The sequence below is a fragment of the Falco peregrinus genome, chromosome 1 (assembly GCF_023634155.1).
Source record: "Falco peregrinus isolate bFalPer1 chromosome 1, bFalPer1.pri, whole genome shotgun sequence".
Classification (NCBI taxonomy): Eukaryota; Metazoa; Chordata; class Aves; order Falconiformes; family Falconidae; genus Falco; species Falco peregrinus.
The window spans coordinates 36080534-36097265 of record NC_073721.1 but is presented as its reverse complement, the minus strand read 5'-3'; the positions used below and the strand labels follow the sequence as shown (position 1 = coordinate 36097265).

Sequence of the window (16732 nt, the reverse complement as noted above, 5' to 3'; positions counted from 1 at the left end):
TAATGCCTACACACTACACTAAAAATACTACATCCAGCAGAGTAACCATGGAAAACAGACTAGACCCCATTGATCCATAAACTTGTATGTTCAAGTCAAAAAAACAACCTTATCACCATGAAAAATGAAATCAAGGAGTTGCTGCATTCCATCACAGTACAATTTTGCACAGAACTATTAGTGAGTTAAGTATTGAGAGATTCAAACGGAGTATTACTGAACTGAATAGAATACTGTAATTTAAAGTAACTTTTATCTGTATTTTGTAAGTAATAACAAATATATTAACACTTACTGTTAGAAGAAGAATATGCTTAACAATACTCACCTGAATAAAAAAAATACCTAAATGAAATAACTACAATAATATACATTTTTCTTTGTACGACCAGTTCAAAGCTAAACCTGGGAATTAGTACATTATCATTTCAGTGAAGGAAAATTGTAAGTGCTAGTTACCTGGCACTTTTAAAGAATATATAAATTCACTGTAGGTCTACAGTAAAAAAAAAAAAAAAAAAAAAGTTATTTAAACATTTATAGTGCCAGTATACTAAGAACAATTATTTACTTAGAGAAAGTATTGGTTTATTTTTTTAAAAAATCTAGATTACAGTACCATTAAGGAAGTTCTGTTTCCAAAAATTATCAAGATTAGAAGTTCAAGGGGGGGGGGGGGGGGGGGGCAGGAATAATAAATCACTGTCTAAAATTTATACATCTTACTCATTAGAACAAAATGAAATATGCCAACTATCAGTATACATCACCTGAATTATGCTATACACATGTAGCAGTATACGTAACCTAAATTTAATCTCATCTAAGTTTAATATTTTATTAAATAGGTAAGAACAAATATTTGGGCCAAATTTTCCAACACAGCTATAACGATTTAGACAACTACAGAATAAGGTGACTGTACTTATATTTGTTGAAGAGCTTCAATTGTGCCACGGTTTTAATGTCAGAACTACTGATATTAATAGATAATTTTGCTTAGAATAAAAAAAATCACAAATATAAAAAAGAATAAAAAAAGGAAAAAGTATAAGCTCTTTGCAGAGTGTTGTCTCCTACTCTATGTTCCGATGACTGCTGATAACACAGCCTAAGTCACGGCATCAAATAGCTTCCTAGAAAGTCTGAGATGCTATACTATGATTCTCTGTGTTCACCCAACTTACCAACGTTTTTGCACTACTATTTTGAAAATATTGAGAGTACTGGGATGCATTAAACAGCATAACCAGCCAGAGAAAAGATGTGATTATGCCTCTGTATTTAGCACTGCTGCAGCCTCACCTTAAGTATCGTGTGCAGCTTTATGCCCCATGATTTCAAAAGGATGTTGAGGTACTTGAATGTGTCCAGAGAAGGGCAATAAAACGTGAAAGGGCTGGAAGGAATGTCCTGTGAGAAGCAGCTAAGGACTTTGAGTTTGTCTAGTTTGGAGAAAAGGAGCCTGAGGGGTGACCTCCTTGCTCTCTACAGCTTCCTGAGGAGGGAAGTGGAGACAGACGTGCTGATCTCTTCTCCCTGGTACCCAGTGATAGGACACCTGGGAATGGTTCAAAGCTGCGTCAGGGGAGGTTCAGACTTGACACTAGGAAGCACTAATAACATGCTTTAGCTTTTGGTCAGCCTTGAAGTGGTCAGGCTAGACGATCCTTTTAGGTCTCTCCCAACTGAAGTATTCTGTTCTATTCTAAATATTCTACCATAAAGGAAATTTGCTTTCTGCAACTTAATGCTGCAATTTCTTTAATTTTTGACAGGAGGAAGAAACAAAGTTTTCTTCAGCATAAAAAGTCCAGGGTAAAAACAAAAAATAATAAATGTTTAGAGGGATGTTTAAATTGTGTATGCAGGAGAAAGTGGAGGTGCAATTATTCATGGAAGCTCTCAATTAATACCAAAAGATAAAGCTATTACAATAATCTTAAAGTTTTTGATACCTCTCTCCGTCGAGAAGCCCAACAGGTTTGTTTGATTTTCCAAACGACAGCGGCCACCAGCAGTAAGGATAAGAAACAACTGCAATTATAAAAGAAAAAAAAAATCATTGTAACATAATGGTCTGAAAAAGCTTATGTTTTTAGGGTATTGAAGGTAACAATAATACATGTAAGTGTGGGGAAAAAATTCCACAAAAATAGAGCAAAACTAAACTTTACCAGTATGACAAACAACAGTCAACCATCCAAGTTCAGAGTCAAAAGACAATGCACACCTCTGATGCTGTGGTGGTCTCCATAAAATGCTATTACTGTCTCCATTACCATAGGATAAGCACCGTTACAACCATCCAAATACCCGCAACAGTCTCAGCAAATATGCACTGCATGTTCCACATTTAGCAGACGGAAAAAAAGGGTGAACTATAGCAAAAAATGATACCAATTTACACTTCTCTCAGTTTGTGAATTCTGAATAATTTCTTGGGATGCAGGAATGATAAGTATGCAGGGAGTATAATTAGTTTGAGGAACCATGTTTCACATTACAATAGGTCTGTTTTATCAAATTGAGCATTTCTAAGGTGAATTGCCCAGGGAAAACATCCCAAAGGCACAACAGAAGAACTAAAAATATCAAAATTATTAAACTTCTGCAGTCCACAATCAGCATATGCCTTCTCACTTGCTTCAATATTCTTTTACCTGTAACATTTAGTCTTTAAAGGATTTTTGTAGATCTTGAACTCTCAACCTCTTTTAGTGGATTTCTGGATACTTGACAAAAGACTTCTAAAGTTAACACCTAATGTAAGCAGTCAGAAGATCTTTTCATTTGTTAGACAGTTTTTTGTAAAAGTATCTGGAATTTCTAGCTGTGTGAAGACCTTTCAGACATGTTAGCGCATCTGCTGTACATGATGTTCTCAATGAATACTCCTGTAACTCCTGAATTATACCAGCTATCCATTATTTTTTTTTTTATACTAACAAGCTTCAAAATGTATTCTTTAACTAATATGGGAAATGCAAAGAATTCACTGAAGTAGTATAGTTCAGAGAAGTACTGCGCATAAATACAAAATATAATCATTATCCATGCAGTAACACCAATGTTTCCCTATACCATGCTGTAAACAGAACTGAAAATATGACCTAGAAGATACATCTCCAGAAGTAACAGCTCATGGGATTCATTATTTAACCATAATATAGAGACATTAGAAACTGTTTATGGCAACTATAGTTTAATATCGCTATCAAGGTAATAGAATTAAAGCACCAAATTCGTTCCTTGGTCTGCAAGCAACAGAAGCAGTCGTACCACTGAATATTTGATAACAAAAAGTACCATTGCCCTGAGCATGTTTAAAAGTCAGTCTCCATAACACAATTTTCTTTCATGGTTAAAGTAATACAAATCAATATGGCTTTTTATCAGCATTTTATTCACTTAAAACACTTTTCACTGTGAGCTTTCAAAATCCTTTTTTATCAATTTCTTCTTTCAACACCCTCGAGAAAGCCTGCCAGAGTGAGGCCAAGTTTGAAAGGGAAACAGATAAAGTGGATTGGGCATAGAATGCTCAATTAAAATTATCCGCTTAGGCTTTTTTTACTTAAGAGACTTAATTCTGTCTGTTCAGCTCCAAGAAGGCTAATTGTTCTGAAAAGGAAAAAATGGTTAAAGGATCTGTTTCTAGATACAAAGTTTGACTTTCCTCTTAACAGCCACTGTCAATTACCAGCATTTTTTTAGCAGTCTTTTAATGCTCTTTGGGGCTTAGGGATTTTTATGCAAAGGAAGATAATATTCTCCCTCTCCGCTTTTAAATATTGTGTTGAGCTTTTATTGGTTCTTGGCATATTTTAAATATTGTGTTGAGCTTTTATTGGTTCCTGGCACAGAGCATTTAAAAAACAAAGGGACTTGGAATTTTGATTGGTTCGGATCGATGGATCAGAACAGTTCAGCATATCTAAGAACCATTCTGCCAATAGAAAATTGTTGAAAGAGTCAATGATCTGCAATAAAAGGATGTGAGAGAGCAAATGCTGGTTCGAGAACCTTGGGGAATTCAGAAGAGGAATCTCAACCTTATGCTTTCATGAATCTCAGCATAAATCATCTTTCTACATGTGTAGGAAAGGAACTAATGAGCAAGAACATTTTAATTGATACACCATTTTATTAACAGTATTTCTTACCAGAAGAGTTTCTCTTAAGAGTTTTTTTACAACAAAATATCTAAGTGGCACAAAGAATGTTATGACAGAAACTGATCATCAGAGAAAGTTCACCATTTTGTTTAATGCATTGCTTCAGTTGATGCACCGATTTAACTTTTTAAAATTCATCTTTAGCTGTCTCCCTCTCTTCAGTTGCCTTTGAAAGCAAGTAGAAGTTGACTGTGAATTTATATTTGGTGTCTAGGGAAAAGCAGAACAAAAAAATCCCACTGACCACCAGAATAAATCGAGTTTTTACAGCAGCATCTTTTAAGACTTTTAAACCAACAGTTGCTTACAAATACTATTTCCCAGAAGTGTTTTCCCTACTGTATACTGCACTGCCTAGCTGCAACTGCAACAGATGCTGAGGGGTAACATCAGGGTACTGACACATTGCTATAAATTAGCACGCTGTGCATGAAGTAAGGGTAAGCCATCTCATTTACTCTTCTTCTCCTGTACAGTCCTTTCAAAAAAACTAAATTAGGGACACATCAGCAGCTCTGCTTAAAGTTATGAACTCAAAGCTCCTGGAATTTGAAAAAGATTCATATTTTCAAGGGAGCTGGTCACAAGGAACTGAGAAAGTCTTGCACTCTAAGGCTGCTTCCTTATGACCAGAAACTGAATCTCTTTCCTTAGAAAATTCTGTCTTTCATATTTATTAACTTGTTGAACAATCCTCTTTAGCTAGTGAAAGAAAAAAACCTTGAGATTTCTGGCTGAAAAACTTCAGACAAATTGCTTCTGTGCTCTGTACATTAATGGAACTAGGTCACACATTGAACTTTCCTGTCATCAGTCAGAACATCACTTAGTTTATGTGCAAAGTCAAAATCAGAAATGAGCGTTTCAAAGACACACTTATAAAATCATATAAATCATTGGAAATTACAGCATTGATAATGTGAAATGTTTACTTAACACTTTTGTATCATCTTTTCTTGGCAAGTAAACATGAAAAATTTTACTTTCTTTGCTGTTTTGTTTAATATAAATAATCAGAAGGAAAAAAAGATATCAAAATTCATGTTAACGAAGAGAAGACACACAGAGAAAATAGATTTTGTCAAACTAACCTGGTTCCAGGCTGTGGTAAGATAATAGTCTTGGTTTATTTAGGGCAATAAAAATTAAAGCTGACTGCAAAGGATCTCACAATATTGAGTGACTTGGCAGTAAAACAAGAAAATGAAATTGCCAATGAACTGAAAGCAATGTGCACAAGGAAAAAAACAAACCACCAACCTCTCTAGCTACAAATACACGATGATAGCTTCTAAATTAGCAATTACCACTCAAGAAAACAGTCTTGAAGTCATTGCAAATAGTTCTTTGAACATACCAACTGAATGTTTAGTGGCAGTCAAAACAGCAAAGAGGATGTTAGGAGAGATTAGAAAAGGAATAAAGAACAAAACAGAAGCATTGGGATGCCAGTGCATAAATCTATAGTATGTCAGTATCTCGAAGCACTCATCACCTATCTCAAAAACACTAAGTTGAAGTTAAAGGTTATAAAGGAGTAGAGTCATCTTGGCTAGGGGAATGGAATCGAAGTAGAAATAAGCTCTTCTCAGTTTTGAAATAATAAGGAATTTGAGACATGATAAAGGTATTAACATCATCGGCAAATGGTATAACAGCAGGACAAGTACAGATGGTTGCTTTCCAGTCTCTCAGTATACTTCTTAGCTCCTTCTTGTGACAGATGTAAGAAATGAAAGCATAACCACAAATAGCGTAGCAAAACAGAGATCAGTGCAGGGCAAAAGTAGTGAATTAGAAATCGGCCAAATGACAGCTAAAATCCAACTTTTCAGAACGGGACCAACACCAGAAAACAAAATGTCTAGATGGGTTTGCAAGGTTCCTAGAGTATCAGATGTAGTCGGTTTTAACAAGATTCATATATAATTGCTGAAAGGTCCATGCATGATATAAAGACCGACAAAAAAAGATGGTTAATGGTAACAAGAATTCATACAGCTTGCCAATTGGTCAATTGTACCTATTCCATCAATATTTATGTATTTATTTATAAGTGCAATCACGACTAAGTTGTATTTATGAGGACAAGTAAACCAGGCCTCATTGACAGAGCAAAGAATATATATTCCTCTTGGAATGAAGCAATTTCAAAAATAATCTAGAGAACAGTGTGAATGACCAGCTCAGTAAGAATTGTTGCTGGGATGCTGAAACAAAAAGGGTTAAAACAATCTTAAATACTGAGGTGCACAGTGGTAAGCAGCACTTGGTAAGTTAATTTATTAATTTACTACAAATTATTTGCCAAAACAGATACTATCAGTCTTGTTCCTGAAATTCTGATAATTGCATGTTTTTAAAGGAGCTGGAAACTTGGAAAGAACAGAGAGAAGAATCACAAACAATATCCAAAGGTTGGAGAAATTTTTTTATTGACAGTGATTTAACAAGCTCAATCATTTCATTTTTCAAAAAGATCAAGTGGAGACTTCCCTACAGTGTGTACAAGCTTCCATGGGGAAAAAATACCAAGGCTCAGTCATCTAGAACAGAAATGCATGGTAGGAAACAATGGCTGGAAGCAGACACATTTGAACTAAACTCAGACATTATGATTTATTTTACTGTATCATAAAATAATGTTACATAGACTAAAAAAAGGAGATTTGACTATGCTGAAAAGGACCAGATAATCTAAGATACAAAAATGGAAGGAGCATAAACAGGGAGTACCAAAAATAAGTGTGCTTACACAGACTCATCAACATGGTCATAGATTTAGGTCCACCATTTCTGACTCTGTAGCTGAGGCTCTGAATGACATCCAAATAAACAGACAGATGCCTTTGCAATGCAGATGGCTTATGAAATGCTGACCCAGCGTGAATGACCTTCTGTACTTATGAATGTAAACCTTCCCAACAAGACAATTATCATGCTAAGACACATTTGAAACCACGGCACCCAAGTGTTTTCAGGATTTTGTAGCCTCCAGAACAAAGAAATGATCTGCCAGAAGATAACGGCATAGTTTTGCACAGTTGTTCTTCAAACCCTGTGGAAGAGACTAGGAGGAAACACTTAAAAAGTATGCTTGAAAAAAAGCAATTCATCACCAGTGGTGTGTATTACAGGCTAATTGAAGGTTATCGTCTTAGTATTAAGTAGGAGACAACTAACAATTAGTGAATGAATGAATTGAAGAGGAAGCCTTGAACATAAGTAGTTTATGTCCAACGCAGCAGAGGAAACTGGCCAAGGAAGGGCTGCAAGAGAACAGGGTGTAGCAGTAAGGTCTACGCTAGACAGACGATCTACCCAGAAGGGCTTTGGATAGTATCAAAGAGAAGTAGAGAAAAGGAAAACTGCAAGGAATAATTATAACCTGTGTAACTTTTTGCAATTTACAGATAAATTTTTAACTTTCAGAGGTCGTATTTAGACATATTTAGTGCAATTCACAGCCCTGGCTGAGGAGTGAGAGGTAGCCACTGTTAGAAAACCACAACAGCTACTCTTAATGGAGACCCCAAAAGCTCAGTCTATGACATCGGAAGTGTTATGGAGAAACTGGTCAGATTAATGTCTACTGATGGGTGCTTAAGCATAAAAATATCGAATATACCTCTGACAAGATAATTTTACTCTTTTTAAAAGGACTTGTGATAAAGAATTTCATCTTTCTAAATGAAGAACAGTCTGTTATCTTAAACACGCACAATATTAAGCAAAACTTTTGTTTTACTTTATAAAGTGAGAAACTGAGAAACTATTTTCTTCGTGTGTGTTTAGGAGGCAGACTGAAAAGCAGCCGTAAAGGGAATTGGTGGATGTGCAGCTGCTTGGTACGTGCAAATTAAAATGAAAGCTGTAGATTAGCTTTAAAGAAACTCAAATTACAGGGATAAACGCAGGGGGAAATTTGTGAAATGTAACAGTCAGTATGGTTGGACAATATGAATCAATTACACATTTGTGCCTTAAGCTCTATGACTGCATTACAAACACACTATAGAATTCCTTTTTATTAAATACGTATTAATGCCTGTAAGTTATATATTATAACAAAAGAGTACCTGTGTTAAAATGAAACAATTTACTTATTTTTACAGTGATGGAAAAAGAACTGTTTCATGAATTGCATATAAATATTTTAAGGATCAATATTGTAAATGGAAGGTAAACAGAACAAAACAAAATGTTCCATCCTTTGCTGTTTCTTTTCTCATTATTTTATTATTTAACATGCAAAGAGAAATCAAAATGTCTGAAAATGTATGTAAATATTCAGGCATGAATAATTGCTGTTTCTATTATTTTACTTGAGCCACTAATTTGCATAATAATTCAGTAAAGATTCCCATATTGGTTGAAAGTAAACACTTTACCTTAAATCTAGTATGCTTTTAATTCTATTAAAATTAATAATTGTGTGGGATTCTATTTCAAGGACCCATCGCATTTACTCGTCTTACAAAAGGGGACAAAGTACAGCAGCACCACACAGCCGAACATGGGGCAGACCCCTCAGGCTACCCCGGTTAAGCCCACCTTGGGAGCAGCACACCTGTTTGTCAAGACCATTCCACCAACTCACAAGAACGCCAGCCGTCTGCTAGCCGGACTGCAGCACCACACGGACACAGTTATACTGTCACCATGCCCAACAGCACGTGGCAGACATCCTTAAACCCCTAGGGGAATGCCTGCACTGCTGGTTTAGCGTGGATCTGGAACAGGCTTCTGAACGAATCCCCTGATTTTCACCACTGTTGTGCTTTAGATCATACCGTGGAGAAATTTTGGAGCTCATGATGCAGAAGCTGACCTGGAAGACGTGCAGTGCACACTCCAGATGCAAAGGGGCTGTCAGTCTGCAGAACTAAACTAAAGCTGGTCCAAAGTGAAAAGCTGACAAGGTGCCTGTAGTGTGGATGTCAGGTCCTCAGCACCATTTTGCTCAACAGACGATCTGTTTGTCCACACTGCTTACTAATAGAGACAGAAACACCCAAAGATTACTTTCGTAAAGTTATTTAGATGCGTAGCAGTCTCACTGACTGCCCACACGTGTATACTTACAGATATTCTAAAAGCTTTTCCCGAGTAATTTTTTGAAAATAAGAGCGGGCCCATCAAGGCAACTACTGCTTAATTACTTGAACCTTGCTGTGCTGAGTAAGGCAATAGTTAAATATCCTTCCAGATCCACAAACCTCTTGCCTGTTGATATCACTTTCTTTGCCAAGAGCATAAAAATGTACACTTCACTAAACAGCAACCTTAACAGCAACCCTACACTGTATTAACAATGTTTCTCCTTCATAACACCAATGGAATTTTTAAACACCAACAAAAAATACTAGTATTCAGTAAAAAAAACAACCTGATGACAATCTTTTAGATGTAGACACATGCAAAGAAAACACCTCACGTCTACGTTAGTGTTTTTTAATTAATGTTGCAAAAGTTTCCTAAGAGATCGCGTATACTGTTTTTCTAACAAATGTTTTCTGACATATTATTTACTATCTTTCTATTGGCAAATAGAGCACATTTTAATTGATATGTTATAAAGCAAGCACACTTCTAAAATAAAAATTGAACAATTATTTTCCTAAAACCATGACTTTGAATAGCAATTACTGTCACAGCAATTGATTTCTCTCATTGTACTTGATAAGAGCATTGTGTTTATGATTATGATGTGCTAGGTTCAGCCATCCTTACTTGTGTTAACTAATATACACATGACAAGCAGCTCCAAAGATTGCAGCAAGATTAGCTGAAGTACAAAGCACTGTAAACATAATATTAGGAGTCTGATATGTATGAGAGCAGTATAAATTTTTTTTCATGTTTTAATGATTAATTAAATTGCTCTGAATCACACAGCTTTACAAACACTGTTATAAGCAGGAATATTTCAATAATTAGCAATTCTGAATGATCCTGGGAAATGTTACAGTTCCAAATTAATTGGGAAAAGACTTAGAGGAAAGTCATCTTGGCTAGTCATGGACTGGGACATGCAGCTTCCAGTCGGTAGCAATGCGGTGTGTGGGGTCAGGGGAATAAATCTTGGTTGACCGTGTGGAGCTAAGACGTACCAGCCAGTAGTGCTTGTCTCCTGGTCTAAGAGGGCACTGGCTGCTGCATCCAGTGAAAGACTGCCTGCTAAGCCAGCCCTACCATCTAGGTGATTCGGGAATGTCCTTCCCTTACTCTTGCTAGCTGAAAGAAATGCCACCAGCACCTCCATGCACTGGCTGCACCCCACACTCCATCTTCTGGAGCCGTGCAGCTAATGGCTGGAACATTTCCCTCTTCAGCTACATATATTTTATTGCTGCACATACCTAAATACGGCAGGGTTTTTTCCCCATCAGCCTAGTTCCCATTCTGAGTCAGATTTTTCCTGCCCCTGTTGTTTTAACAAAGCAATAGCTCCTGAGCTCCAGCTTTCCCCCCATAGTTTCTCCACAAAAAAAAATAAATAATTCTCCAAGGGAAATTTAATTGAATTGTGAAAATTTTAATTCAAAAGCCATACAAAAGCTTCAAGCCCTCGGTTCTTGCTTTCCAGACTGTAAAGCAAAAGAACTGCCTGAGTATGAAGTAAATTATCTACAATGGTATTTAAAAGTTCACATATTACCAAAAATCATTTAAATGCAAATTTTAATTTATTTACATGTGTCTCAAATGGAATTCACACAAGTTAAGCAACACCTTTCAAGTTCATTTGAAACTAATTACATGGATAATTCTTCTTATCCAGATGACAGTGATTAAAAATGTTATTTCTGGATGCAGTCCCGAAAATACATACATTACCATAAATAAATCTTGCATGAAGTATCTCCTGAAAGTCACATAACTGCCCCTAAAATTTGATAACTGCCCCTAAAATTTGCTTCTCATGTCTACAACTATCAACCTTATAAAAAAACCACAAAAGAATAGCAGTAAATATATATATACATATATATATACACACATGTATATATATATATATATATATATGTGGCCTTGTACTAATCTGCTTCTCCCAGGCAGAACCCTGTGTTTGGTAAAAATGCATTGTAAAGGATATCCACAATTAGATTTGTTTTACCATGTCAAGGTTCATTAACAGCAGCAGCATCTGCTCAGAGATGCAGTTCATAAAATTACTGACCAAGGTTTTCAATGAAGATTTACAAACATTACAAGGGCATAATGGCAATACCTTAGCTCATGAATTAAAAAATACATTCATATACAGAGAGTCAATTGAAAGGATTTTTCTTTAATATATGCAAAACTTCTTAAAGATGGCAATAGAAAACCTGTATACCCTTTTCTGCGGTTCACACAGCACAGCAATTGCCATGAACAGCTCTGCAGGTATAGAAAACACTAACACAATTATTCTAAGGTGAGAAAAGGCTGGCACTGTACATAATAGGGATCAGAATTTAAAATAAACTGTTAAATGGTATGTGCTTTTCTATTTATTTCAGTATTTAACATATATTAAGAAAAAGAAAAGAAAAAAAAAAAAAAAGGAAAACCAAAGGAAAAGGTTTCAATGATTTCAGATTTCTACATTTCAACAAAGTGTTCTTTGATGCCAGCCTAACACCTACCAGGCACCGTCAATGCAGACCCAAGTTATACAACAGGAAACATCAAACCTTTGTGAAGATTTCTACCTAATATCAGAGCAGTTCTTTTAACTGAGGAGAACAGGAGGCCACATCTAAAGAATTTACTGTTCCTGCTGTAGGAAAATGCTACCGTTCTTATTTTCATGACATCTGCCTCTTAGAATCACACACAAACGGAATACTTCTGCTTGGAAGCAGATGTAACTGCTACTGATTCTCACTTAGAATAAAATAAAAGGAAGGAGGAAGGCTGGGACGGAGCAATGGATAGAGTGCTCAGGCTCTTAAACAAAATTCAGTTCAGAAAGTACATCAACACATTCTTTTTCCCTGGTAGATGAGATGTTGATCAGTGATAATCCCAAGCTTTATAAATGAAATCTTTTCAGAGACAACAGGCTAGGGGGGACCCTACTCCCACATAATAAATTCCTAGTTTTCTGTACATTAGAATCAGAGAGTTTGGATGTTTTTATGAAGGAAAGAGAAGTTTGGCAGATCAGCGTAGCAGATCTTTCTACAGAATTTCATCTTCCACAGAAGAGATGGATATGAAGATGAAAATTTTCTTCTGTCTTGAGGGACTGTTATTGACTATGGCAGAAAGATGGTAAAGGGATTCCTCAGAAAGGATCTTATTCCCTGGTGTTATGAAGAAATATACCTGGAAAACAGGGATATTGTAACATTTTAAAGAAAAGAGCCCTACTAAAATCTCAGAGGCAGTCTAGCTTTAAAGATATAATTTAACTGCACCACTACACCAGCCACTGCAGGAGGCACATTCACACATGAGCAAATAATCTCAAAAGATATTTCTTTTTAATGGCAGATAATGCTTAAATCTCAGAACCTGATATAATATTTTTGAATCAGTAGTACTCAGGTGGGTGTGGGGTCATTTATTTTAGCATCTGACCTGTGTTCCAGCTATATCTTAGAAAGTATTCAAAGTAAAGCCCCTTCAAGAAACCACAGAACAGTCAAGGTGTGAAGGGACCTCTGGAGCTCATCTAGCCCAACCCCTGGCTAGAGCAGGCTCACCTTGAGCAGGTTGCACAGGATCATGTCCAGGCAGGTTTTGAATGTCTCCAGAGATGGAGACTCCCCAGCCTCCCTGGGCAGGCTGTGCCAGCGCTCCATCAGCCTCCAGGTAAAGAAGTTCTTCCTCATATTCAGCTAGAACTTCTTGTGTTTCAGTTTGTGCTCGTTGCCCCTTGTCCTGTCGCTGGGCACCACCGGAAAGTGCCTGGACTCATTCTGTCACCTCCTATATGGCTACACACTCAATCCTCTGAAATCTCAAATCAAACTATTTACTCCAACTCCACAAGGGTAGCAGTAGCTTGTAGGTGGCTCCTGAACAGCTCTAACCTGACTATGATCATGCGATGATACTGTCGATCTGCTGCAACTGGATCCTGTTGCACAGTTTGTACCCGTTTTCTTTTTTGAGGAATTCTCATTAACTGGCCTTCTCTAGCTGCCCAGCCAAACAACAGTCGAAAAGTAAGGAACGACACGTGTGATCCAAGCTCACTATTACTTCCACAAGGCAGTCTGAATTTTCCCATGACACTGTTTTCTAAAATACCCGAGAAGTTTGCACCACAGCTACCTGGACTGCTTAATATGTACACTACGACTAATTAAAAAAAAAAGTAAGTATACCTGTGTGAAATATAATGTAATATATATTTTATATATATAAAATGAGAATAAAATTATGTAGATATTATGGAAGAATGGAATTATAGAGCAGGATTGTTTTACTGCTTAGATAATCAGTAATATAAATAACAACAACAAAAAACAGGAGTAGGTATTCATGGACTGATCCACCCAAGCACCAACACTTAGTAGCCCAGTGCATGACTGTGTATACAACACACTACAACCCAAGGATGAGATGCACAGGCTGAAGTGCTCCAGCTCTTTCGCATCTTTCCAAACTGTTTTTGGAAGTAATGAAAATTTATTATAGTAAAAGATGCTTATTGCCTTCAGGTGGCCCATTGGCTGTAGGAAGTATTTTTAATGGTAGCAGCCTTTCTGTTTCAAGATTGGTTTTGGCAGTGGAAGTCTGCAGCGTTGCAGAGAAACCAAAATCAACATTGTGGGCAACTTAACATAGCACCCCTGTGCCCTGGAGCTTTCTGACTGCTTTCCACAGGACCACCGAATATTGGTGTGGCACAGAACATTTGGACTGCTCCACAGAAGCTGAAAGAAATACATGAAAGGGAAGTGAGCCTAAATAATAATTAAAAAAAACAGTATACTGCCAAAACCATGCTGTAAGTCCCCAGAGGAACACATTTAAAATTATTATTAGAAATGTAACCAAAATAATTTTGTTGAGCAGAAAGAACAAAATTAAATAAAATAATAAATAAAACCTCAATAATGGCATTAATAAATCTTCACAATTTAAGCTCTGAATGCATAACTGAAAACAAGGGAGACTGAAGTATCGATGGTATCAACTGCATTTCATACAAATTGTATTTTAAAGTTAGCAGCATCAATAAAATATCAGTATAATACATATTAGTTTATTAGTAAGAACAGCTACCACATCCGTGTAAAATCATTTATTAATGTATATTGAATGTACAAAACCAACATAATCCTTCCTCTCCTGAGGCATAAACTCCAATAACAGTTTAAAATCATCTCTGACAACTGCCTCTACAAAGCCTGAGTTTATTGGTCTTTGCTGTGCAATGAAACATCAAAATATTTCTTGAAGGTAAGGAAGAAAGAAATGTGTTTGAACCGGGAATTTGTTATTTGTAGGAAAATGAATATAAGAAAAATTATTGATTTTTTTCATTATGTACATGAACTGAAATGTTACAGTAAATGTAAGGGGAGTTTAAATAACTTTATGAAATAAAATAATTATTAAAAATAACTACATAATGTAAAAAGGCACACATATCCATTTTTATATTTATATTTTCCTACCTACATAATTCATGTATATATACATAAAGCTGTCTTTTCATATTAAATATACCACAAGCCATATCAAAAGCTGCTCTAGTGAGTATGAATGAATGATCAATTATGCACACAGCCTTTATATACAACTAAAAAGCGAAAATGCATCTAGTGTACATCAGGACGCTATCCAGAAGACCAACATTCACATTTCATTCTGCCAATACAATATCAAACTAAAGTGAACCATTTAAAAGGACTCTGAAATATATTACGCAATAAAGCTCTAGATGTGATCTTTAACTCTCAGCAGTTCTTCCTTTCACCTCTTTGAAGCAGCAAATAAACAAGATTTACAATCAAAGGGGTTTAATCTAACGTAAACTGAAATTAATCTCCATAGAATAAATAGAACACAGCACCCATAAAGTGTGATTATGTTTCTTTTACTCATAGAAAAGCCTTTCATATTTCACATAAATTTATGGGTTTGCCCTTCATGGGTGAAATACTCTATATTTCTCTCAACAAGTGATGTTGTATATAAAACTCCCAGATCTAAAAATAAAGAAATTAAACTATGTCCAGTAAATTTGCAGGCAAATGATGAAATACAGAATTTATTATTTTCTGCAGTAACTCTCAAGAAGAATTCAAAATTGAATACCTTTTTTCTCTTTTAAAATAGATGTGTTTTTACTTCAGCTGGTTTTCAATTATTTTGTTGATTTATGCTAATACAAGATGTAAAATTAAGGGCAAAAAAAAAGCCTTATTTATTCTAATCATGGTCAATTAGTATATCTGGGGGAAAAGGACTGAAGACCACTGCCACATTCCAGCAGCCTTCTAAACTAAAAGATTCAAATTATTTCAAGAATTTTTATTTTGCTTTCTCCTCATTCTTTTCTTCCACTGCATTGCTCCTCTAGTGCAGAAGTTATCCTCTGATAACAAATCACAGAAATATAAACTACACTTAGAAAGCTACCAAGCCACGTCAACATTGTTTAGCATATTAGCCTCAAATACAATCAAGAAATTTAATACATTGCATAATGAAGTTTTCCCTTCATTATGTAACATTTTCAATACCTTTTCCAAAAAGGAGAATATATTTGAAGTGAGAGCTGTAAAAAAAAAAAAAATCATAACTCTCCTTGTTAAAAGCCCTATTAACATGAAAATTTCCTGAAGACAGATATGGATTTTTAGATTTCCAAGCCAAAGAAGCATCATAAATGTTCTGTAATTCTACTGTATAAGGAATACAACCCCCCAATTCCTCTTCACCTAATATTTTAGAATTTCAACTGAAAAGACTCAAGGCATGTAAGGAAATAAATATAATTTTGAAACTACAGAGTGTTTTCCCAAAATATCACAAAAAGTTATTGAAAACATAGAAAAGCAATTATGATCTAGAATGTAATTTAGCCACAGATGCAGATTAAATTAAGATTTAAAATTTTAAATAGATGATGTAACTACTTTCTAATGTGTAATTTTTAGTGTGGCTTTTGGAGTCCACAGCAGAGTTTCCATAATTTTGTATCTTATTGACAAAATGCATACACACACACCTCCCACACCACACCATCCTTCCCCCTTGAATCCCAATAAATAAATTAAAAATACAAAACCTTCCACACAAAATGTTTCATTTGGTACCAGGAATTTTTACTAGAACATTTTTTATTACTATTCCATTTAAAAAGCTCATTGAATGAATACCTTTGAATTCAGGTGTCTCTTCTTTAAATTGATAATTAGATTTCATATTTTAGGATCTATGAAATCCACACAGTCTAGCAGTCGCTTTTCACCCTTCCTGTGATTTACTACAACTCAACACAAGGACCCTGAATATTTCTCTACCACCATAAACAGATTGTTCATTTCTTCAATGTCACTCATTCCACAGCACGCCATGCCAACTGTGGCTGCAGAGAC

The 16732-nt window shown here is 35.7% G+C and overlaps 1 protein-coding gene across 2 annotated transcripts in view; it reads right to left on the bottom strand.

Moving 5' to 3' along the window:
* Window positions 1–16732, bottom strand: part of ATRNL1 (attractin like 1) — a 524489-nt gene that overhangs the window by 229233 nt on the left and 278524 nt on the right. For both annotated transcript variants that reach the window (XM_055791879.1, XM_055791872.1), the window contains exon 26: window positions 1959–2037. In XM_055791879.1, coding sequence (XP_055647854.1) covers window positions 1959–2037 — 79 coding nt within the window. The remainder of the gene's footprint in view (window positions 1–1958; window positions 2038–16732) is intronic.